Below are 25,160 nucleotides of genomic sequence, written 5' to 3' on the forward strand. Positions count from 1 at the left end.
CGCATTAAGTATTTCATAACTGATCAAATATTAAATGTCTAATCCCTCTGTGGCTTAGTATGAATCTTCCCTGAAGCAGACCTTGAGACAAGGGTTTGAGTACAAATAATTTATTTGGGAGGTATCAGAGATATGACTGAGACCCAGATCATCATAAAGATTAAGGGAAGCCATCTGGGGATTTAAAAATTCTGATTTTTTTTTTTTTTTTTAGAGACAGGGTCTCACTCTGTTGTCCAGGCTAGAGTGCCGTGACACAGTCTCAGCTCGCTGCAACCTCTGCCTCCTAGGTTCACATGATTCTCCTGCCTCAGCCTCCCAAGTAGCTGGGATTACAGCTGTGCACCACCCCACCTGGCTAATTTTTGTATTTTTAGTAGGGATGCAGTTTCACCATGTTGGCCAGGATGGTCTTGAACTCCTGACCTCAGGTGATCCACCCACCTCAGCCTCCCAAAGTGCTGGGATTACAGGCGTGAGCCACTGTGCCTGGTCAAACCTGGGTATGATTCTGTCCTGGCTTTGCTCATTGTTGATGCTTTAGAACCTAGCTAAGTTGATGGAAAATGAAATGTTAAAAGTTCCAATCGCTGAAGATTCATTCATTCAGTCATCATGTAACAAATATTTATTAAGTATCTTCAATATGATATAAGGCACTGTGCTAGATGCTCAATGATGTTAATCCTCAAAGAAACGGCCACTGGCAATAATGGTGGACTGATTATAAATCAAGGATGGTACTTTCTTGAGTCCACTGTGTTTTTCCTACATCTCAGCTATTCATTCTATCATCTCCCTGACTCAGCTAATTCCTGCTCCTTCTCTGTTCTCTTGGCAGCGCTCTGTTTTACATCCGTTAGGAGTTGTGCTCCATGAAGGCTGTCATAGAACCAAAGCCATCCCAGAAAAGGACCCTCTGCAAGTCACTTTTCACCTACTGCCATCATAATTGCTTTAAAATTTGCACTGGCACCATTTCCAGCTGGCTTTTAATCATGACAGAGAAACAAATGAACAGCTAGCATGAAAAGCAGCTTAAACTTTTAAAATATGTGTTCCCATTTTATAAGCTTTAAATGGTTCTATTCTCAATTGTTCAAAGGAATGAGGCACATGGGGAATGTGGATCAGTGAAATTCAGAGATAATCACCAAATGCCACTTTAATGTATGCCAAAGCATCTAATAAACAATAGATAAAAATTTCACTGCCGTCTCTCCTTTCCGTATGTTGTAAACAATGAGAAGCTGTTAAACAGCTGAAAGGAGGTGCTATGGCCCAAAATTTAAATGTTGAAACTGAATCCTTGACGTGTTGGTATTAAGAGGTGAGACCTTGGGATGGTGATTAGGTAAGAAGGGTGGGGCCCTTGTGGGACCAGTGCCCTTGTAAAAGAGGCCTAAGGGAGTCCGTTTTCTCCCTTTCCCCTTCCACCTTGTGAGGACACAGGGAAAAGGCGCCATCTATGAGGAATAGGCCCTCCCAGAAACCACTTCTGCTGGCACCTTGATCTTTGACTTCCCAGCCTCCAGAACTGTGAGCAATACATTTTGAGAGAGTCTTGCTCTGTTGCCCAGGATAGAGTGCAGTGGCATGATCTTGGCTCACTGCAACCTCCACCTCCTGGGTTCAAGCAATTCTCCTGCCTCAGCCTCCCAAGTAGCTGGAATTATTCTAGGTGCGTGCCACCAGGCCAGGCTAATTTTTGTATCTTTGGTAGCGATGGGGTTTCACCATGTTGGCCAGGCTGATCTAGAACTCCTGACCTCCAGTGATCTGCTCGCCTCGGCCTCCCAAAGTGCTGGGATTACAGGCATGAGCCACCACATCTGGCCCCAGTCTAAGGTATTTTGTTAGAGCAGCCTGAACAGATTAACATGGAAGGATAGCAAAAAGATAAATGAAACAAAGGCCCCAAATAATCAATAACTAAACAAGGGGCTAAAATCCAGTTTCTATTATATTCTAATAAAGGTATTATAAGAAGATTTTTCTGGGAAAAAAATACCTTGAGAGATGAACCTTTAGGAGTGAAACACTTGAATGGTTTCTTGTCATCTGACAAGCCATCTTCTGGCATCTTCTGGCGTTTCTCAGCAGCTTCTGCTCTTCGCCTTTCAATCTCTTCCTTTAGCCTTCTCTTCTCTTCCTAAGAGAGAAAGAACAAATAACGAGGCATCAATATCAGCTTCACAGCCAAAGGGAAGAGCACTGTAGGAGAGAGAGCACAGTCGGAGAGGCAGGAGACTCAAGCCGCAGACCGGACACTCTCCTTCTAGGTGGTCCCCAGAGGTTGAGCCTGAGAGCTGGAGTCCAGCTGCCTGCATTTGCATTCTGGTGCTGCTACTTTCCAACTGCCTGACCTTGGCCATATTATTTATCTGCTCGGTGGCTCAGTTTCTTCATCCATAAAACGGGGATAACGAGAGCACTCATTTTATAGGGCTTTCATGAGGACTCAATGAGAAAGCACATGTAAAATGCTTAGACTAGGCTTGTTCAGCTCATGGCCTAGGGGACACATGATGCCTAGGATGGCTTTGAACGTGGCCTAACACAAATTCGTAAACTTTCTTAAAACTTTAGGAGACTTTTCGTGATTTTTTTTTAGCTCATCAGTGATCATTAGTGTTAGCGTATGTTATGTGTGGCCCAAGGCAATTCTTCTTCCAATGTGACCCAGAAAAGCCAAAAGATTGGACACCCCTGGCTTAGACTAACACTCATTATGGTGATTTCTCATAGGGTGATACCTAATCACCACCGTCCTGTGGGTCATTAACAATGACCTCACACTTCTGAGTATGTAAAATTAATATGAATATCCCTTTTACCTACATCCTGGGAGAGCTGTGAAGACAAATGAATAACTTATGTGAACAGCTATCTATCTGTGGTACTGTATTTGCCAGATGGTACAAGATGTGATTTTTATGGTTGCTCCCTGCTTCAAGTGAATAAATAATTTTAGATAGTTTGACAAACCCGAAACGCTATAGACCTTGCGTCATGGCGTTGCAATCGCAAATGTTTACAGTCTATCTCATTAACCCCTCTGTGTCTTCATTCCTAGTCAGGAATACCCTGTCTTCTCTATCAGGCAAAAAATTCAGAGCTCTGATTCAGTTGCACGACTTGATTTTCCGAGAGATTTATGCAGTCTCAGGGAGTTCTTAAACTGCGAGATCATTATCACTGCATGTTCTCAAGCAGAGAGCAGACGTTCATCTGTGTCAGAGGATATTGTAGAAGAATCCTGTGTTTGGCAGGTTGGCCCAAATAATCGCCTAGGTCCAATCCAGTTCTAAGACTTCATGATTTCCCTTCAGCCTTTCCTGATGCTTTCCTCCTCCGAATAATAATCATAATAACAGTGATGGCAATAATGATATCTACCAATTTTTGAGTGCCTAGAATGTGCCAGGCACTGGGAGCACAATGATCTATTAAAGTATCAGAAGAATCCTGCAAAGTTGATATTATTTCACAGGTAAGGAGAAGAAGATGCAGAACAGTTCAGGTTTCCCAAGGCCTCAGCTTGTCAGTGGCAGAGTTAGGACAGAAGCCTGGGTATGTTCTGAGATGGCGCCACTGCACTCCAGTCTGGGCGACAGAGTGGGACTCTGTCTTAAAACAAAAAAATGCCCAGGTGCAGTGGCTCACACCTGTAATCCCAGCACTTTGGGAGGCCAAGGTAGGTGGATCCCGAGGTCAGGAGATTGAGACCCTCCTGGCCAACATGATGAAACATGTCTCTACTAAAAATATAAAAATTAAGTGGGTGTGTTGGTGCATGCCTGTAGTCCCAGCTACTCAGGAGGCTGAGGCAGGAGGATCGCTTGAACCAGGGAGGTGGAGGTTGCAGTGAGCCGAGAACTTGCCATTGCACTCCAGCCTGGGCAACTGAGCAAGACTCTGTCTAAAAACAAAAGCAAAACAACAAACAAACAAAACACCGAGAAGCCTGGGTTTGTTTAATTCTAAAACCCTATCGTTCTGATGACTCCCAACTAAAGGTCATTGGCTCATTGAAAGCTGGAGTTAACAGAGACCTTGAAATAATGTATCAAAATTTTCCATACAGTTCAGGAAAATTTTGCGTAGGATCCATGTCAAAATGCCATTGAAAGTCTTTTTTTTTCCCCCATATTTTGAATGATGGGAGATCACGATCTCAAAAGCTCTAGACTCCAAGTTGGAAAAGCGGGGTCTCCATACTGATTCTACCACTTATTAGTCAAGAATCTTGAAATAAGTCACTCAAACTATTTGATTCCCAGTTTCTTTGCCCATAAAATGAGAAGAATGTACCTCAGGATGAAAGGAAAGACTGCACTTTGTAAACTGCAGTACTGTAAGTTGTAGTTCGTTAAACCTTATTTCATATGCTGAGCCAAAACGTTCCTCCTTGTAACTTTATCTGCTGTTTTTGGCTCTGTCTTAAAAGATGAAACAAACTCATCTATTTATAGTGATGGGGTTCCTCCTGCATGGCAGGCGCTGTATGAGGTCCCGGGTATAGAGTAATGAACAACACAGACACTGTCCCTGCCTGTTCACATTCTAATCTACTTACTTGCCCATTAAAAAAAATTTTTTTAATATTCTCTATAAAACGTCTCCAGCTATTAGAAAACAAGTATCACATAACTTCATTCTTGTAACTAATTTGCAGACCTTTCATCCTTCTCAGCTTTCTAACTTTTCCTTTTTGAGAGGCAGTATAGGGTAATGGGTTAACACAAGGGAGACCTCAGGAAAATTACAAAAAAACAACCAAAAAACCCTCTCTGTGCCTGAGTTTTCTCATCTGTAAAATGGGGATAAGTACCCATATCAGCGAGTTCTTAGAAGCAGTGGACAAATTAACATGTCTACAAGTTTTAGAATCGTACCTAGCACATGGTAAGTTTATTATTCTGAAAAAATATTAAGAGCCCATGCTCAAAAGAGCAGCCGCAGGGCACTAGGGAATTTTCCCCGGCCACGTTTGCAGTGGGCTAGTGCCTGCCTTACCTCCTCTCTGAGTTTTCGATCGGCCTCCTCCTGCTTCCTCCTCTGTTCTTCCTCCTCCAGAACCTTCCTTCTCTCCTCCCTCTTTTTCTTGAGCTCCTCCAGCTCCAAAGCCGCCTCCTGCTGCTTCTGTTTGAGCTTCTCAAACTCTTCGCTCTCAGTCTCCCCGCGACGACGACGAAGCTCCTCCAGCCGCTTGCCGGCTTCGACCTGGGGGGCGCCTTCAGCCTCCTTGGTGTCCACGCTGGCCTTCCCTCCAGGGCGGCTGTGGTTGGGGGGGCAATGGAAAGGGGTTTACATGCCTTTGCCTGCAGTCTCCCTGGAGGAAGGCGAGGTCATTCTGTGGCTTCTGCATCCCACACCAAATCCCCACTGCCTCTCATTAGCCCAAGGGGTAGTAGGTTGGGAAAGGGGTCTGCCTGGAATCACAGGGGCCGAATGGGAGCCTCAGTTCTGCCACTTGCGCTTCGTTTCCTCAGCTGTAAAATGTCACAAATATGTACTGCAAATTGGGGCTGTAAAGTGGTGCAGCTGCTATGGAAACAGGATGGAGGTTCCTCAAAAACTCAACAAGAGAACTACCTCATGATCCAGCAGTCCCGCTTCTGATATACCTCTAAAAGAATGGAAAGCAGTTGCAGAGGTATTTGTATACCCATGTTCACAGCAGCATTATTTACAATGACCAAGAGATGGACGCAAGCCCATCATGGCAGGAATGGATAAATAAAAAGTGGGGCTGAGCGTGGTCGCTCACGCCTGTAATCCTAGCACTTTGGGAGGCTGAGGTGGGTGGATCACAAGGTCAGGAGTTCAAGACCAGCCTGGCCAAGATGGCGAAACCCCGTCTCTACTAAAAATACAAAAATTAGCCGGGCATGATGGCAGACGCCTGTCATCTCAGCTACTCGGGAGGCTGAGGCAGAGAACTGCTTGAACTTGGCAGGTGGAGGTTGCAGTGAGCCGAGATGGCACCACTGCACTCTAGCCTGAGTGACAGAATGACACTCTGTCTCAAAAAAAAAAAAAAAAGCATGGTCTAGCCATACCATGAAATATTATTCAGCTTTAAAAAGGAAGGAGATCATCTTGTTACCTGGTACAGCATGGATAAACTTTGAAGATACTGTGCTAAGTGAAATAAGCCAGTCACAGAAATTATACAAATAGTATATGATTCTACTTCTATGAGGGATCTAAAGTAGTCAAATTCATAGAGACAGAACTTGAACTGTAGTCACCAGAGACAGAGGGTGGGTGGTAGAAGGAAATAGAGAATTGTTGTGTAATGGGTGTAGCCTTTCAGTCTTGCAAAATGAAAAGCGTTTGGAGATATGTTGCAGAACTATGTGAATATGCCTCACACTACTTAACTGTAAATTTTAAAATGCTTAAGATGATAAATTTGAGGTTATGTTTGATTTTACCACAATTTTTAAAAAGATACATGCTTCAACATGGAAAAATGGGGCAAATACTATTTATTCTATTTACCTCAGTGGGTTGCATGGGACTGTGTATTGTATCAATATGAGAGATATCATACTGATATAATTTATGTATCATCTACTGTATGAATAGTAGTTGTTATTGGAAGGGAAGGCATGGAGTCCCAAACATTACTTGTGAATGAGTTCAAAAGTCTCGTAGTGCCTTACTAGTCCTTTCCCATAAGTTACTGGATAACTTGGATCTACCTGGAGTAGTGGATCAGGAGGGAAGACAGAAAGGTTCAGGCACTGCGAACGGGAGAAAGTGGCTGAACTAAGGGTAGGCACTGAAGGAAATCCATCTATCCACAACTTTGCCTCGAGCTTGACTCTAGCAGCGGATCTCTGGTAGATGAAATTACCTATTGCCCCTTGATTAGAGCTAAACACAGTGATTTATGTCCATTCTTACAGAGACGCTCCAGGAAGTCCTTAATGACTGCATTAACCTGTGGCTTCCATCTGTGTATTTTCTATGTTCTTTAACTCCAACACAACCGGACTGTTCCTTATACAGACTTAAAATTGTGAAATTAGTTTGGTATGACACGGTTAAGGTGATTACTTACATGTCATTCTTTATGCTTTCTAAACCCTTTTCATATCCACTACTTCATTTAACAGTCACAATAACTAGGGAGATGTCAGGTTTGGTTGATCATCCCCATCTTACAAATAAGGTAACACAGGTGAGAGAATAATTTACTCAAGCTTTTGGTAGCTAGAAAGCAGCTGAGCCAGAATCAGATTCTAACGCTTATGTATTAGTTGTACTCTTCTTGTCACTATAATTATACCTGAAATAAAATATGTATTGTTATGAAGCAATGAATAAACTGAAAGAGAACACATTAGCCCATCTCTCCACTTCTCACCTCAAACCTTCAGGATGGAGTCTGAGAGGAACATTTCCTACCTCTGTCTCTAGAATTTCTGTAGTCTAGGCCTGGCTACATTCTGTGCCTGAGCAGAAGCAATGCTTCCTCAGATAGAATAGCTTATAAAACAGGAAGAAAATGGGTAAGAATATGTAAAAAATAGTTCTTTTTACATAAGAACTAAAATTAAAATTATATTGAGTTTTCTTTTGCGATTAAGGAGGATACACAGGGATTTCATTGCAGAATTGGGAACATGTTAAGACTTAAGACAGAATGCTATCCCAAAAGTCCTTATGTTAAAATTTTATTTCAGAACAGGTGTTTTTAGTATTTTACACATCTATAAAAAGATGGAGACATTAACCCCTACTGTGACCCCTAAGTTTCTTTAATAAATTTGCTATATGGTAGAATTAGAACACTGATCATTTTAAAACTGTCAATACTCACAGTAGAACTTCAGTAGCATACAGTGTTTTCACTAACACAGAATTTGCCTGGGACTTTACTCAGGAGAATTTAGTGCTTGAAGGCCCTCGTTATAAGTAGTCTTTAAGAGACAGAGATACAGCTTTGCCATTTAAAAACTTATTAGCAAGTAGTGAGGTCATTCTTAACTAGATGAGAATGTAGGTGTCCTATTCCTGACACTTTGTCTAGGGAACAAAGGAATTACCACACCCTAATACCATTTACCACATGTAAAGAATGGCACAGTGTTGCTAGCTGTGGAACCAAAGAACGAATAAAACAATGGCCAGGCACGGTAGCTCACACCTGTAATCCCGGTGCTTTGGGAGGCCAAGGAGGATGGATCAAAAGGTCAAGAGTTCAAGACCAGATTGACTAATACGGTGAAATCCTGTCTATACTAAAAATACAAAAATTAGCTGGGTATGGTGGCGTGCGCCAGTAATCTCTGCTACTTAGGAGGCTGAGGCAGGGGAATCACTTGAACCTGGAAGGTGGAGGTTGCCGTGAGCTGAGATTGGGTCACTGTACTCCAGACTGGGCATGAGAGGGAGACTCTGCCTCAAAAAAAATAATAAATAAATAAATAAAATAAAATAAAAGTAAAACAAGGAATGGGTTCAAGAAATACATTGTGCACATTGATTTTAAACACTGAAGTCATTCTAAATATACTGTGACCTCCAGGACAATAATTTTTAAGCTACTGACCAGAAAATCCATTTAGTAGATTGTAACCAACATTTAAACAAAACAGAACGTATCAGAGTGCATTGCATAGAGCAGAAGAAAGTTCCATTTCTTGACACACTTGTTTCAGTTATAAAAATATATACAGGCTTGTACTGGGTCATGATGTAAAACTTATTTCTTACTAAGGGTTTAGGTTAAAAAATTTAAAACTATTGGTCTAGGATCTTGACAGTTAAAAGTAAACTTTTATTTCGAACTCAGGGTTAAAGTATCCCTCAGAATCTTGTCATCAAAGGCTCTTTCAGAATCTTCTGACTTCACAGGCCTGTGACTCTTCTCTCAGTTAAGTTAGGGTCTTTCCTTTCAAAAATAAGTTTGCTCTCTCTGTGTTCGTCTTATCACTGCAGGAACTAGACCAGCAAAACACATGCCTACGGAAACATCTGTGGATTCCACTAGATGTCGCTCAGTCTTCATTTTGGACAATCAAAATGTTTGTCATCAGGGACTGGCTAAATAAGTCATAATACATCCTTCCAGTGGAAGGCTCTAATGTCATTAATTATAGGCTTATATCTACTGGTATAGAAAACAAGCTATAATACATTCTTATGCATGATGCAAGAATCAATGTAAAATTATAAGTATACTCACGTGTGTGTCTATCCTGAATATTATATACATAGATAAACAGCTGGAAAAAGTGTTACTGGTGGTTATCATTGGGTTGTGGGTATTTATTTTTATTCTATTTTCTGAGCATTTTTATAATGATTACATTTTTTTCTGTAACTGGAAAAAAAAAACTTTTAATTCCCACCTTAAAAATAAAACATCAAAAAGCCCTTCATTTTGCACTTTCTATAAAACCGTTGGTAGAATTTGCATTGCTATATCTTGCTCATTGAATGGAGATTTTTATGTCATGTTTTGGAGAGAACAAGTGAGTTACAAGAAAATGCAAACATTAGAGGGAACAGTAATTAAATCAAAGATAAACAGCTATGCTCAATAGAGGAGCAAAACTTTTGTTCACACCATCTCTGCCTATGTGCATGACCTCAGCTTTAGGGTGCCACTTAACGTGGAAATTTCTTCCATTAAGTTCTTTCCCCCACCCCTTGGCTTCTTTACATGTAAGTCAAGATGAGTATACAGTCTTTGACCATTAAGAATACAGCTTGTGGGCCGGGCGCGGTGGCTCAAGCCTGTAATCCCAGCACTTTGGGAGGCCGAGGCGGGTGGATCATGAGGTCAAGAGATCAAGACCATCCTGGTCAACATGGTGAAACCCTGTCTCTACTGAAAATACAAAAAATTAGCTGGGCATGGTGGCACGTGCCTGTAATCCCAGCTACTCAGGAGGCGGAGGCGGGAGAATTGCCTGAACCCAGGAGGCGGAGGTTGCGGTGAGCCGAGATCGCGCCATTGCACTCCAGCCTGGGTAACAAGAGCGAGACTCCGTCTCAAAAAACAAAAAGAATACAGCTTGTTCTCAGTTAAGCTGATAGGTACTAAACTTATCTAAATAAAGGCTGATACTGTCTTCCTCTCTCCTCATTTTATATGTGTTTGGAGCAGAATTATACCTCTGCTTCTATCAGCATGAACTTGAAACTAAAACTCACATACGTTGGTGGCTAAACAAAAATAAATAATATGCTAGCAGCTTGTTCCTGTATTTTTTTTCCTGCCCAAAATAGAAAAATTAAGGCCAGAGTCACATTTAAGGATTCTTAGCATTCAACTTGTCACCACCTCTTGTGACTATTTCTCCCTTCAAATTACCCAGCTCTTTGGATTTCTACACAATAGGCATGTTAATTATTAATTTAGCTTTGACTGAGCTTGTTGGCAAGCTTGCTAATTGTTAAACAGAATTTTTTCTACTGACAGATTTTTTAAACATTCCTCTTAACAAAAACAGAACTTATACCTTAAAAAACCCTTATGCCTATAAGGCATATTTTAAACTATTAATTTAAAAATAGTAATATTAGGTAACATTCATTGAACACTTTTCATGGGCCCGGCACTATTCCAGAGCTTTAAAACATTAAACTTCAGGCACTTCGGCAAGTTTTAGACTCAGCTTACTAGCCTGAATCACTTGCTTTGTAGGTTTTCTGTGAATGTTCAATAAACTTAATTTTAACATTGTTCTCTCTTGACAATCCCAAGTAGTATCTATAGATTCTACCTTTCTTACACCTTGACCATTTTATTTAGACCTTTTATGTACACCTTCTCTCTGCTTTAGGTTCTCCTTTGGATAAATATGAGTAGGTTTCTGTTCAAACTTTTGTATAGAAAAATGTTTGGGGGCAACTGTATTTATCCATCTAAGCCTCTTGATGAGCCTGAAATGTCCATCCCTAGCAGCTCCGCCTGCTTTCGAATATTACAAAGGCTTTGGTGTAAGGAGCATGTCAAACTTCTCCCTCATACCTACTTGGTGACTTTCTTATTTGAAGTGTTCAGAAAAATAGGATCTATAGGCAAGGCTGCAGCCAAGGCACAAGCCCAGGGAAATCCACATGGCAGGGACCCAAGACTCTTCTTCGGCACATCTGGCACAGCAGCCAGTGACAAGTAACAGAGGTTGGAATTTGGACCCAGTAGTTGGAGGGAGTGTTTTGTGGGAAAGGAGCACAGGAATCATGTGGCCAGCTCAGTGTCTGCACCTCAGGTTCTTCTACAAAATTGGTAGGGAGCTCTGAGAATTGGACAGTATTTAGAAATGAGAATTTACCTGGACATACTTGTCTAGTGTGTCTGATAATCAGTTGCCGAGATTTTCAATTTGATGGGGTAGGGGATTATGTTGAAGGGAAAGCTCAAGCTATACAAGAGAGTTTTTCCAAACTGTATGAAATAGAGCAGCAGGTCCATACCCTCTCACTCCCTCTTAAGAGACTCTCAAAGACCTGTGGCAAAGAAATCTGATTAATTAGGCCAGGCGCGGTGGCTCATGCCTGTAATCCCAGCACTTTGGGAGGCCGAGGCGGGTGGATCATGAGTTCAAGAGATCGAGGCCATCCTGGTCAACATGGTGAGACCCCGTCTCTACTAAAGATACAAAAAATTAGCTGGGCACGGTGGCGCGTGCCTGTAATCCCAGCTACTCGGGAGGCTGAGGCAGGAGAATTGCCTGAACCCAGGAGGCGGAGGTTGCGGTGAGCCGAGATCGCGCCATTGCACTCCAGCCTGGGTAACAAGAGCGAGACTCCGTCTCAACAAAAAAAAAAGAAAAGAAAAGAAGTCTGATTAATTGAGCTTTAACTAATGTTTCCCAAGTATTTGGCCACTAAACAATCTTAGTCTTATGCAGTATTTATAAACAACCTTTAGAAAATGCATTCTTGAAAATGGTACTGAGAAGGGTCTCTTGTGAAGGTGGTCAGACCATAGAGAGAATCATTGAACGATATGAATCCCAGTCATAATGTTTTCTAATACACTCTTCTCACATGAGGTCAGTGAAAAAAACCATGGATGCCACACATGATCTGCCTTTCAAAAGAATGGGAAAAGCAGATTAAGCCCTGTCTGAGTGGTGACTGCAGGTCTTCTGTTGGTGATAGGAGAACCGGACTTGCTGACTGCGCATCTGAGACAATGGCGAATGACCTCACAACAAAAGCATGCTGCCTGTTTAGCAAGTTTCTGTCTGGAGGCACAGGATGAGAAGACTTTTTTTTGGCATATGAACAGTTACTATTAACTAGCTGCTACTTCTTACCTGAAAGTATTCTCTGTATGTTTAAGTTTGTGGGTCATGAATTCTCCATTCTGTGACTTGACTTCTGTAAATCCTTTCTTCCGATCCATGAAGCTCTTAACTTCTTCTTTGGGTTCTTTGTCCTTTTTAATCTTTTCATCTTTGATCTAACCAACAGTACATATCAGGAAGGAACAGAACAAGAAAACCTTATTAGGATTTTGACTGGTATCAACAAATAAGACCCAAACTTGTTAGGAAGGCAGAAAACTCAGAAAGAAACCACTCAGATGTGGTAGCGTTGGAATCAGGGGAAAATCTGAGAGAATGAGCTATGGTCCTTTAGCCTGTGAACACCTTTAGCACAATTTTAAGAAGGCAAGATCATTCCTGATCTTACTGAGGTTTTTACTTTCAAGAGCGGTGGTAGTACTATTGTTTGGAAACCATTACGTTCTGGGAAATTCGTGTAAGAGTAGATGTTTGCAGTTCCCACTGGGAAGAGCAGTTAGTAGGGTGGCTTTGATGGAGAAGGGCCAGGTTTCCTGGACAGGTTTCTTCTTGGATGGAGAGAGAATCTGTGAGAAAGACACAAATGTAAAAGAAAGGAGAGGAAACCTACCAGTTTAGCTAGATCTGCCAAGCCATTTCTGGCAAAGACCAGTATTTTAATCAACAAGTAAATTCAGTCCCAAGGATGGGACACTTACTAACCCTACCCTTAGGAGGAGGAGTCAACGGCATATTTAGGATCTGTGAGGCCATGTTGGTAGTCATCTAAACCATTAACGTTAGAATGGAATAGGAGAAATTCCAGGGTTTCCCTTGATTTCCATTGTCAGTAAAAATTCAGTACTCTGGAAGTAGTTTTATGACTGTTGTGGGAGACACGGGAAGATGATATACGGTGGGCAGGTGTTAGCTTTCACATTTTGTGGATTTGTGTTTCTTACAGTTAAAGAGAGATTATTTAAAAGTAAACTGAATTTACATAGCTTTTTGTGCGGGGGGTAAAGGAGTTCAAAATACTTCAATCATATTATCTCATCCATTCTTAAAAGATGAGTGTGAAAACAGATGAGGTGCATTCACAATGGTTCTTTTCAAGACAGTTACAAAGCATGAGCATTCTAAAGAAACCCACAGAGGAAGGGAAAGCCGTAAAGACTCAGGACTCAGGACTTTAGAGTTTAGGCTGCTGCCTGGGACATTCTACCATGACCTGATCACTCACTTCTTCCCACTTATTCTTCAGATATCCTCTGACGATTTACTCCTAAAGTACATTATTTATTTATTTTTTTTTTTTGAGACAGAGTCTTGCTCTGTTGCCCAGGCTGGAGTGCAATGTTACGATCTTGGCTCACTGCAACTTCTGCCTCCTGGGTTCAAGCAATTCTCCTGCCTCAGCCTCCAGAACAGCTGGGATTACAGGAATGCACCACCACCCCCAGCTAATTTTTGTATTTTTAGTAGAGACCAGGTTTCACCATGTTGGCCAAGCTGGTCTCGAACTCCTGACCTCAAGTGATCTGCCAGCCTTGGCCCCCCAAAGTGCTATGATTACAGGCGTGAGCCACTGCGCTTGACCTAAAGTGCATGTTTTACAAAGAGCACAGGTTTTGGTCTTTATTGATGAGTTTTAAGTCCTTTGTCTTCTTTGGGTATTAGCTGATTAATTACTAGAAATTCCTACTGTGCTGCCCTAATTAGTTAAGACTTCAATTTTTCACTGTGGGGTATTTACCTAGGATGTCCCTCAGACACACTGAAAAGGAGGGCTATGCCTTGCCATTCCCTCCAAGAGCTTTGTCTGCAAATCAGGAAATGTGACTTCTGGCTCCAGTGCTGATAAACTAGTTGTGTTACTTGGCCAAATCACCTGACTGCTCTGGGATGCTGGTCCCACATATGTGAAAAGATGTGATTGGACCAGATGATTCCTTCTTAATGTTTCATCCTGTCATTTCCCTCTTGGCTCCTCATGGGTCATGAGAGGCTACAGAGAAAAGGAGCAAGCTCATAGCCTGAATGACAGCCTCACTGTGGCTCCCTGATGGCTGTCCTTGCTCAAGAATAAATACATCAGTATTCATTAGACAGGAAGAATGAAACAAAATAAATTCCCATTTTGGCCTACACTGTTAGACTTAGCCCCAGAAACCGTGGACTCGAGTTGATGTTCTGGTTAAGAAGTATCTGTGGCTACAAATGTGAGGGAAACCTATTTTAGAGAGAACCGTGAAACAAATTCTGAGCAGGATCTCACGGTCTGTGGAGTGCTATGTTTGGAGATACTCCCTTTAGCTCATTTCTCCTATTTTGCAGTCAGAAAAATTTCCATTCTCCCCAAATTTATTATATCTGATTTACTGGTCCCCAAGGTGTTTAAAATACATTTGTAAAATAGAATATGCCTAACAGACGAAAAATTACCTTTATTGGCAAAGGCTACAGTGGATGGTAGGCTTATGTTCTTTCCGGAAAACCTTCTGAGAAATATCGTCAATGTAATAATGATGATTTAAGTTCAACTGAAAATTATTTTCTCTTTCTGGGAAATGAATAAAGTAATTCCATAGAGCCTTTACATTTATTTTTGGATGTTATAGCAGATTTAACCTTAACTTATGGGATTCTGAGCCCCCTGGGAAAGGCATTAGAACTTACAGGTTAGAATGATACCTTGGAGAATGTCTGTGCTGATTCACAGGGAGCCAGGTATCCTGAAAGAGTCTGTGTGCTTGATACACAGATAACATTAGCATACTCATAAGAAAGGCTCTGGTCAAATGTGATCATTTGGGTTTTGAAACTCTAGATACTTGGGATATCCAGTACAATAACACATGGGAATGGGGTGGGGGATGGGAATTCAAATGACAGGTCCTTGTGCCAGAGAGACACTCAGAAAGTCAAGCGAGCAAGGACTGAGATGTGTCTCAGGCACATTTCGCATTATTTGGTTCCAGAATAGCAACAAGCGCTGGGTGCAGCTAGGGTTTCTCATGCTGAGTTTAATGTGCTTTTGTTAGCTTCATAAGCCCCAGATCCAACCCAGGGTTCAATTTCTATAACATGGACGTCTTCTAGACTCCCTGCTACTGAAAGTTTGGTCCATGGACCTCGTGGAATCAGATTCTGCATTTCACAAGACTCCCAGGTGATTTGCATGCACACTAATGTCTGGGAAGGGTTGGTCCGCATGACATGAACATCACTCTCAATACCTCAGAAGCAGCTCTGCTAGAAACTCTGTTTTTCTGTTAAAAAGAACTAAAAAGAGACTTATTATAACTGGAGAGGAAAGAAAGAAAGCTAAATTAAGTTTCAATGTTGGTGATCATCGGTGACTCACTGTCACAGTTAAACTGCCGTGGAGAAAGACAGGTTTTATTTTGTGTGTGTGTTTTTTAAGACACTGGACTGATTTCTGGAAATGTTTTCTCCAAGAAGGCTCATGTGATATTTTTGTTTACTTGTGTTGCCCTATCCTGTGCTGCATAAATCCTTGACAGGAAAGGTTTTAGTTAGTTGTTCTCTTTCTTTTTTGAACAAAAAGGAAAACAATAAAGGAAGAGGTTATTTAAAATGGCTGAATCATGTAAACGTGATTTAGGCTGACTCCATAAAGAAACAGTACGACTAGCTGGAAAGGGGAAAACCTAGTCTTTCGACCAGTAGATTATTTACACGATGTTAAAATAGGAATCTCGATTTGGGTTGTTTTCTTTTCTTTTAACCTTGGTTTGAGTGGCTTATCTGGCCTTGTGTCAAAAACAGGTCAAAGGTTTTGGAACTGGCTGGAATGTGAAGGGCAAAGGGGCAGGGCTCAATCATTCCTGAGAGTATCTGATGGACACCAAGGATGCTGTAGAACTAGGGCCTTATCTGAAAAGAGGCAAAAGGATCATCCGAGTGGCAACTGATGGGCCCTTCTAATTCTCAGACACTATACATAGGTATAGAAAGCTTTGGTCAGTACAAACAAATCCCATTTTAGTGAATTGAATGAAATTGTAAATATAGAATCCAGTGTTTTCTACAGCTTCCCTCCCCCCACATGTTTAATTACTGAATCATGCCCACTTTCTTTTTTTTTTTTGAGACGGAGTTTCACTCTTGTTACCCAGGCTGGAGTGCAATGGCGCGATCTCAGCTCACCGCAACCTCCGCCTCCCGGGTTCAGGCAATTCTCCTGCCTCAGCCTCCCGAGTAGCTGGGATTACAGGCACGCGCCACCATACCCGGCTGCCCACTTTCTATAAAGACATTCACTAAGAAACACTGCAAGAACCCATGTGGGACACATTTCAGTTTGAGTTTAGTTCCAAGGTAACTTTTTCATTTCTCTTTTTTGTAAATGAATTTGTAGGTATTTGTTCACAAAGTGAAAAGTGTTTCCCAGCATGTTCAATGATTTCCTTGAATGCCCCATGAGAGCTAAATTCAGTTTTCCTGTTATTAGCATTTACACTTTCTCCTTCCTTTACATGGTCTGTGCTCATATTCAATTTTCCCTTCCAAACCACCACAACTTCTATTAGAAACAGGGAGGAACATACATCTTAACAGAAATGTAGTATATAACATGAACTACGGGTTTTCATTTTTCATGTGAAATTTACAAAACATAGTTAAGAAAATAACCTACCCCCTATTTAATCTGGTCATCTGTTTTCTAAATATGGATTTCTCTGTTTAAGATTTTGAGTTTTCTGGCCGGACATGGTGGCTCATGCCTGTAATCCCAGCACTTTGGGAGGCTGAGGCAGGCAGGTCACAAGGTCAAGAGATCAAGACCATCCTGGCCAACATGGTGAAACCCCATCTCTACTAAAAAATACAAAAATTAGCTGGGTGTGGTGCATGCCTGTAGTCCCAGCTACTTGGGGAGGCTGAGGCAGGAGAATCACTTGAACCTGGGAAGCAAAGGTTGCAGTGAGCTGAGATTGCGCCACTGTACTCCAGCCTAGCAACAGAGCAAGACTCTGTCTCAAAAAAAAAAAAAAAAAAAAAAAAAAATTTGAGTTTTCTTAATAGATGCCATGATAGGCAGAGAAATGTACCAACAGCCTATGTGGGGTTGGAGCTTTCTGGATACAAATCACTTCACCAGTCTCAGAGGCGAAGAACTTCGGGTCTTCCTACTTCTGATAATTCAATTTCACCAAGTTCTAGTAAGTATTGTGATTTATTCAGTATAGTCAAAAATATTAAGATTATTTGGGGCAAACACAGCATGAGAGTCGACATGCAATCAGGTGTTCTGATGTGGCATTCTGATTACTGTCACCCCGTGCCATTCTATCTGCATAGCTCCTTGTTCACTTACCTACAGTCAAACACCCTGGCACCTGCTCCCGTGTGTGCCTCAGAAATGCAATGCAGAACATTTGGCCAAACTTCCCTTTTGAAAACCAAATATCACCTTCAGTTCACCAATTTTTCTACTGAGATGTGTGTGGGTGTTTTTCCTTTGAAAAGTTAAAGCATTAATCAAGGCCAGTTGGAAATATTTCATGATTGAAATGAAAGTAGAATGGCTCAAGGAAAAAAAAATTAGCATTCAGAAGAACAGAAAGCAGGATAAATTGATTCCAGCAGTCTTTTTCAAGCCTTTCTGATGGCGTCCCACAGAAAGAGAATTTACATGATAATGCAATACTTACTAACTACAATGCCCTCTGATGACTTCTGTCCATTTCATTTTAAAAAAAAAAACGCTGACTGATACATTTACTTAATTTTGAGACATTCTAACTGGATCTCACTATTCAATGGCTTGTGAGTCATGGCTTGAAATACACTGGGTAAGAGGTTACAATTTTGAGACTGTCAGACCTGAGATGTCATGGAACACTGACTGCTTTTTCTGTTGCTTTAGGATAATTACTTCTCAATCATATTTACCTCTTCTTTTTTGAAGGTAGGCTTGTCTTCTTGAAGCTTTTCTCTTTTAGCTCCCTTTTCTTCTCCCTTTTTATTTTCAAGAATGGTAAGGTCACACGAATAAAAGAAAACCTTTCTAACTGACAAGAGTGAGTGGGTGCTCGGATGGCCTTGCAAGTGCTGAGGGATGGCTTCTTTTCTGCTGTCTCAGCGCTCACAGCACAGTGGTTCTAAACAGCAAAGTGGGATATTTTCTTCCCACCCCAACATCTTGTGTGCCTGCCATTGTGCTCACTGAAATCTAGCATAGTGTGGCAGTCCTTGTGTGTGTTTGCAAACCTCATGTGTGGGGTTGGTGCACACTGCTCATGATCTCAACTATAGCTGTGTTCACGAGCCTCTTGTATAGAAGCAGGAGTTAAAGACAATTTCAGTGCATTGCAGACTTAGTGACAGAGAATTTGCTCTGGAAAGGTGAATGTGCAAGCATCTTTTTTTCTTTTTTTTTAGGGATGGTGGTGGTGTGATGTTTATTAGGTACAGTGCTTCTAATGCAGCCTTGCAGACTGAAAAAAACATCTTTCTCAAAGCTTACAAACATTTCCCCCCCGCATTTCCACCCTTCCTCAAGCCACGTGGATTTATGTCACCCAGGTAATAAAGAACAATATGTATGCTCTTAATTACCAGTCAGTTATAAATTGATACTACCCTAAATTAATGGCTTTCTGCAAGTCTACATTAAGCTGAGGTCTACATGTTGGCAAATCGGGGTTTTGACTTTTTTTTTTAAGGAGAGGTTCCAACCACTTCCTTTCCCTTCTTTATTACCAGTTAATTTTCAGGGGTTTGTTTTGCCTTCTTAAGATGAAATGTCTGACCATTATCCTTCATGTCTATTTCCCACCCCAGCTTTTATCATTATTTTTTTATTCAATGTCAAACCCATGAGTGAGGTAAGGAGTTACGGGCCTCTTGCCTCATGCAGACCTATGGATAGAGGAAAGATATTTGAAAGAATGAGTTCAGATGCAGGTGCAGAATCAGAAACCAACACAGCACCACCATGTTTAAATTTCTTTTTTTTTTTTTTGGTATTCATAACAATCAAGCACAGAGCAATTAATTTCTCTCTGTCTTTTAGACAGCCAAATTTACTGGCTATCCCAGTAAATTTGGTTGATTGACTATTCAGCCATCAATCAATTGCTGCATGCTTGCGTATTGCTATGGCCTGAAAAAAATGAACAGCTTGCCAAATGATCAAGCACGTGAACTATATGCATGTGGCCTCAGTCCCAAATTGGATGTGCATTACATTTCTCACAAGTCACAGGCATCACACATATGGTGCAAAATGTTTACTGTACCTGTTTCTTTGGGACAGCTGTCTGAAGTTTATCTTCTTGCACTTTCTTTTCATTTACCCATTTCCCTTCTATTTTCACTTTTACCTTTTCCCCTTTTATCTTTGTCTCTTGTGTGGCATTTTTTTTCTCTTCTAGCTGCTTGTTACGTTTCTGCTCTTCTGTCTTAGCTTTCTCTTCCTCCTCTGCCTTGGCCCTCTGCCTCTCCTCTGCTGCCCTTTTCTCTTCCTCCTTCACCCTCTGCCTCTCCTCTGCTGCCCTTTTCTCTTCCTCCTTCACCCTCTGCCTCTCCTCTGCTGCCCTCTTCTCTTCCTCCTTCACCCTCTGCCTCTCCTCTGCTGCCCTTTTCTCTTCCTCCCTCATCCTTTCCCTCTCCTCTGCTGCCCTTTTCTCTTCCTCCCTCATCCTTTCCCTCTCCTCTTCTCTCCTTTCTCTTTCTTGGGCAGCTGCTTTTTCTTCTGCTTCAATTCTTGCTCGTTCATCTGCAATCTTTTTGTCTTGTTCAGCTTTAATTCTTTCTCTTTCTTCTGCTTCCAACCTTACCCTCTCTGCCTCAGCTCTTTCCTTGTCTTCCTCTTCCATCTTTTCATGATGGGGAATCTCATCTGAACCTTGTTCCCTCTCCTCCTCTGGCTGAGGCTCTTCTGAACTGATCTGCCCATTTTTTAATGACATTCCCACCGTTTCCTCCTGGCTGGCGGTTGTTTTCTCTTCTACCATCCCCTCTACCTGATTTTCTCCAATGCTCCCTCGCTTTGATTTCTCTTCCTCCTCCTCCTCCTTTTCCTTGGCGTCTTTCTTGTTTTCATCAGCATTCCTCCAATCATTCTTCTGGTAGGACTTCGTGATTGTTTCTGTTTCCTCTATCTCGTATCTTTCTTGGCGACTTTCACTTTTTTCTTCCTTCTCTGCAGTTTCATTTTCTGCTGTGTCATTTTGCATTCTTCTGCTTGGGAGTGACAGACTTGCATCTGTTATTGTTGGGTCAAACTCCTTCTGCCGCTCCAGAGCCTCCTGAAGGCGTTTTTGGCGTCTTTCCTCTCGCCGAGCCAGGCGCTCCAGGAATGCGGCCTCATCATCCCCTTCCACTTGAGTGTTTGTGGTCGCTGTCTTGGCCTCCTCGTTGGGCACACTGTACAACAGAAAGAACAACACCAAAGACAGCTCGCTCATTCATCAGTCAGCAGCATTCATACAGCCTGTGCCACCCAGGACTACAGTAGGTGCCAAGCTCGTCCATATCCCCAGCCCATTACCATTTTACTACATGCCTGCCTGGCTTTCAGCTGACATCATGTGCTAGCCTTTCTCTGGGCACTGGAGTCTACTCAACATGCCAGAAGTGCTTTGGGTATGAAATGTCCCCTGGAAGCAGCTTTCAAACAAAAATGGACAAGCCCTAGTGTTTAGATACCTCAGCACCCCTCACTTTTTGAGTTGGATAATTCCGAGGTGTGTGTTCCACACTGGATCTCAGAGTTTCCCAGGGGAGCGAAGCTCCGGACACCCACAGTGGTGATGTGCTTGGTAATGCAAACTTTATTTGGTGGACCTGCCTTTTCTGTCTCACCTTCCCATGCCCCCGCCAGTGTTTCCTAGGATCGCCATACAAATAAACTACCAGGGGTCAGATCTTTGTTTCTGGACTGCTTCTTGGGGAATTTAAACTTAAGGACCAAACTGAAATAATAAGTGTGAATTCGTTTGGTGTCAGGTAGTATTCTCACATGTCACCCAGTCATCTAGAATTCCTGATCTGGATTGGAGGGTCCCGAGGCACTTTGAGAGGAAGAAAATGTACATTACAGTGTTGAGATTCCACACTCATGCCAATGACCCCAAGGGAAGAGACATCTAAGTGTCCCTTACAATTCCTGCTCCTCCTCCCACAGTCAGGGGGCTAGTGATTACCACTCAAGAATTAAATTTCCACCTTCCCCTTTCTTTGTACCTAGGTGGGGCCATGCGACCAGTAACTTCCAATGAAATGTAAACAGAAATGTCCAGCCAAGGCAATGAACAAACAGAGGTGCATTCTCTGTCTTCTCTCTGTCTGCTGGTAGATCAGTAAGAGCCAAGCCCTAGGTTTTGAGAGTCACAAGACAAAAGAAGACAGGTGGCTGGTTCTACCTACTAGACAGAAATATGCATAATGGTAAGTGTTACTGCACTAAACTTAAAAATTGGGGGCACTAATCTTTATAGCAGCCAGCATTACCCCAACGAATGTTTACACAATCTACCTTCTTTGTCAAGATTTCCATGAATAAAGGGTTTCTTGTCCATCTTTTCTACAGTGGACAAAGGGCAGTTACATTTGACATTTATTTTAAAAAGAAAAGTCTCTAAAAATGAAACTGTTGTCCATCACCTCCCTCGCTGCTGCAGGATGCTGGACACTGTCCAAGTTGGGGGTGTTGGTTCCTACTTGTAGGAAACACCCAGTCATGTGATACCAGAACTGTGGCCAGAGTTGGAAGAATTTGTCTTGCAGTGTTTAGAAACTCCATCAAATTTCATAGTTCAGACCAAACTTGGCCCTTTTGAAGTTCAAGTTCACTTAATTTTGGAAAAACACATTTCATATTTAACAACAAAAAATGTCAGAGTAAAAACCAGCTTTAAAATTTCCTTGGCTTTTACTTTTGCTACAGGATACTGCCTCCACGAATTAGACATGTAAGGATTAAATGTCGCTCCAAATGCAAAAATTTACAATTTAAGGAGAAATCTATAGAGAGGGCATTTGGATCAACTAATTTCTAATAATTTTTAAAAGGCACCAAAATTCCAAAGTGCTAGCCAGATTAAAGTTTTTTTTTTGTTTTTTTTTTTTTTTTTGAGGCGGAGTTTTGCTCTTGTTACCCAGGGTGGAGTGCCATGGCGCGATCTCGGCTCACCGCAACCTCCACCTCCTGGGTTCAGGCAATTCTCCTGCCTCAGTCTCCCAAGTAGCTGGGATTACAGGTGTGCACCACCATGCCCAGCTAATTTTTTGTATTTTTAGTAGAGACGGGGTTTCACCAGGTTGACCAGGATGGTCTCAATCTCTTGACCTCGTGACCCACCTGCCTCGGCCTCCCAAAGTGCAGGGATTACAGGCATGAGCCACCGCGCTGGCCTAAAGTATTCTTATGCTAAAAAAAAAAACCCCAACAAACTGTATTGAACATTTCTTTGCCTATTGATAAATCATGACAATAATCATCAGTAAATACCGAGTGCCAGTTAAGAGGTATTTGGCTCCAAGACTAATTATTTTTCTTGTGGCTAATATGTCAGAGATAAATCACATATTCTCAGACCTCAATATGCTTTTCTAAAAAAAAAAGAAGAATTTAAATTCAATCAATACCATGAAATCATGAATAATAGCCAAATATGAGAAGAGAAGGACAAGGAGAAGCAAGAATTTAAAAGCAAGAAAACTACAGACCACCAGTAACTTTCTAAGCCCCTGTTGACCACTCATTAATAACAAGATTCAGGAAAGGCATCAAAATGCCATTTTTAAAACTCTTTATATTCTTTCTGTCTCAGCTTGAAAATAGAAAAGGCAGGGAATAACTATGTTGCCCCCCAGTGTTAAGCATCTGGTAACAGTGAAAATTTATTGAGTGCTTACTATGTGTAAGACACTCCGCATTTTACATGCATTGGTACGTAGTTTAAGTTTAGCAGAATTTTTAGGAGAAAGGTATAATTTTTATTTCCATTTAAGTGAAGACATCAGTTAGTGAAAGGTCAAGCTGGAGTCAAAGTCAGTTAGTGAACCCTAGAGATCATACCTATTTCCCCTTTGCTCTACTTACTCCCCAGTTAGAGCTACTTACCAAGGGAAAAGGTCACCAATATCTGTGCTGCCTGCCAACATTTTCAAGACTGCTTTCAGAAACCCTCTAATACAGCCTCTCATACTCAGGTTAAGGAGGTCAGGCCCCATTCCCTTCAGCATTTTCTAAATAGACTGAATTAAACAAAATAAAACAATCTAAAACCAAAACCACATGTGAGATCTCATATAGTGTATCCATTATAATCAGTCCATGGTTTCGAATTGAAATTATTTTCTACATTTTCCTCCTCAAATATCCTCATCTTTTTTAGACCTTGGGGCATATAAATGACAATATAAATGGCATATACTAACCATTAGCATAATGAACTGTGTGACCTTATTTCTGCTGCAAAAGCCCTTTTTAAAGAAGTCAAACCTATTTAGTCATTCTCAACATCCCTGATTTCTACCAGGGCCTGAGTGAGAAAAAAAATGTAATAGTAAACTCATTAAGTATGTTTGAATCATCACATTAAATTAAGCAGAATTTTGTATCTCGTTGAATATTATGGTGATCAGAGACTATTGATTCGGGTTGCATATTAGAAAAAAGAAGACAGGGAGGGCCAGTGGGAGGGGGAGGTGGGGAGGGATAGCCTGGGGAGAAATGCCAAATGTGGGTGAAGGGGAGAAAGGAAGCAAAACACACAGCCATGTGTGTACCTACGCAACTGTCTTGCATGTTCTGCTCATGTACCCCAAAACCTAAAATGCAATAAAAAATTAAAAAAAAAAAAAAAAAAAAAGAAGACATCTACAATTCATGCCCACTTAAAAAAATTCATATGATATCTGTTAATGGTAGGCATGGAGGACTCTATTAAACTAACACATCTTCAGTTCAAAACAGATAGCAATATCCTATAGAATAAATATCTCCTTATTTAAAGATATTACCTGCCAGAAAACAATGTAGATTCCTTAAAGAACTAAAAGTACAACTTACATTTGATTCAGCAATCCCACTACTAGGTATCTACCCAGAGGAAAAGAAGTCATTGTATGAAAAAGATACTTGCACACACGTTTATAGAAGCACAATTTGCAATTGCAAAAATATGGAAGCAGCCCAAATGCCCATCAACCAACAAGGGGGTAAAGAAAATGTGATTTATATCTGTATCTATATCTCTATTCCATGTTGTGTTTATGTATATATATAATGTATGTATATATACATACACACACACACAACATGAAATACTATTCAGCCATAAAAAGGAACAGAATAATGGAATTCACAGAAACCTGGATAGAGTTGGAGACCATTATTTAGGTGAAGTAACTCAGGAATGGAAAACCAAAACCAAACATCCTATGTTCTCACTTATAAATAGGAGCTAAGTTATGGGGATGCAAAGGTATAAAAACAATAAAATGGACTCTGGGGACTCAGGGAGAAAGGCAGGAGGGGCGTGAGGGATAAAATACTACACAGTGGGGATGGTGTACACTGCTTGGGTGATGAGTGCACTAAAATATCAGAAATCACTATTAAACAACTTACCTATGTAACCAAAACTCCACCTGTTCCCCCAAAACTATTGAAATTACAAAAAATTAAACATACATATATGTAAAGATATAGTCCACCATATTTATTAAATTAAACAAATACTAGATTGTAAAATGAAATAAAAGCCTTCAACTGGGGTATGTTTATGAGATGGGAATGGGGTGGAGAGAGACAGAATAGTATGTCCTAATGTCTAAACCAGATTGCCTATCCAATCAGATTCGTTGCCTAAAACACCGCAAAATAATTAAACAAGTTAGATTGACCAAAAAGGG

At 41.3% G+C, this 25,160-nt stretch overlaps 1 protein-coding gene across 22 annotated transcripts in view; it reads right to left on the bottom strand.

Annotated features, from left to right (window-relative positions):
• The window catches only part of CALD1 (caldesmon 1), a 238,228-nt gene that overhangs the window by 20,367 nt on the left and 192,701 nt on the right, over positions 1-25,160 (bottom strand). For 8 of the 22 annotated variants that reach the window (XR_013524233.1, XR_013524235.1, XR_013524232.1 and 5 more), the window contains 5 exons: positions 19,535-20,663; positions 18,186-18,251; positions 12,294-12,439; positions 5,020-5,281; positions 2,012-2,152 (listed from right to left, as the gene is read on the bottom strand). Coding sequence is in view for 12 of the 22 variants with exons in the window: in XM_009003025.4 (XP_009001273.3) it covers positions 2,012-2,152; positions 5,020-5,281; positions 12,294-12,439; positions 18,186-18,251; positions 19,535-20,663 (1,744 nt within the window). In the remaining 10 variants the exon portion in view is untranslated. The remainder of the gene's footprint in view (positions 1-2,011; positions 2,153-5,019; positions 5,282-12,293; positions 12,440-18,185; positions 18,252-19,534; positions 20,664-25,160) is intronic. The other 14 variants (XM_078343717.1, XM_035254693.3, XM_035254696.3 and 11 more) reach the window with 2 other exon arrangements.

The sequence above is a fragment of the Callithrix jacchus genome, chromosome 11, assembly GCF_049354715.1.
Source record: "Callithrix jacchus isolate 240 chromosome 11, calJac240_pri, whole genome shotgun sequence".
Classification (NCBI taxonomy): Eukaryota; Metazoa; Chordata; class Mammalia; order Primates; family Cebidae; genus Callithrix; species Callithrix jacchus.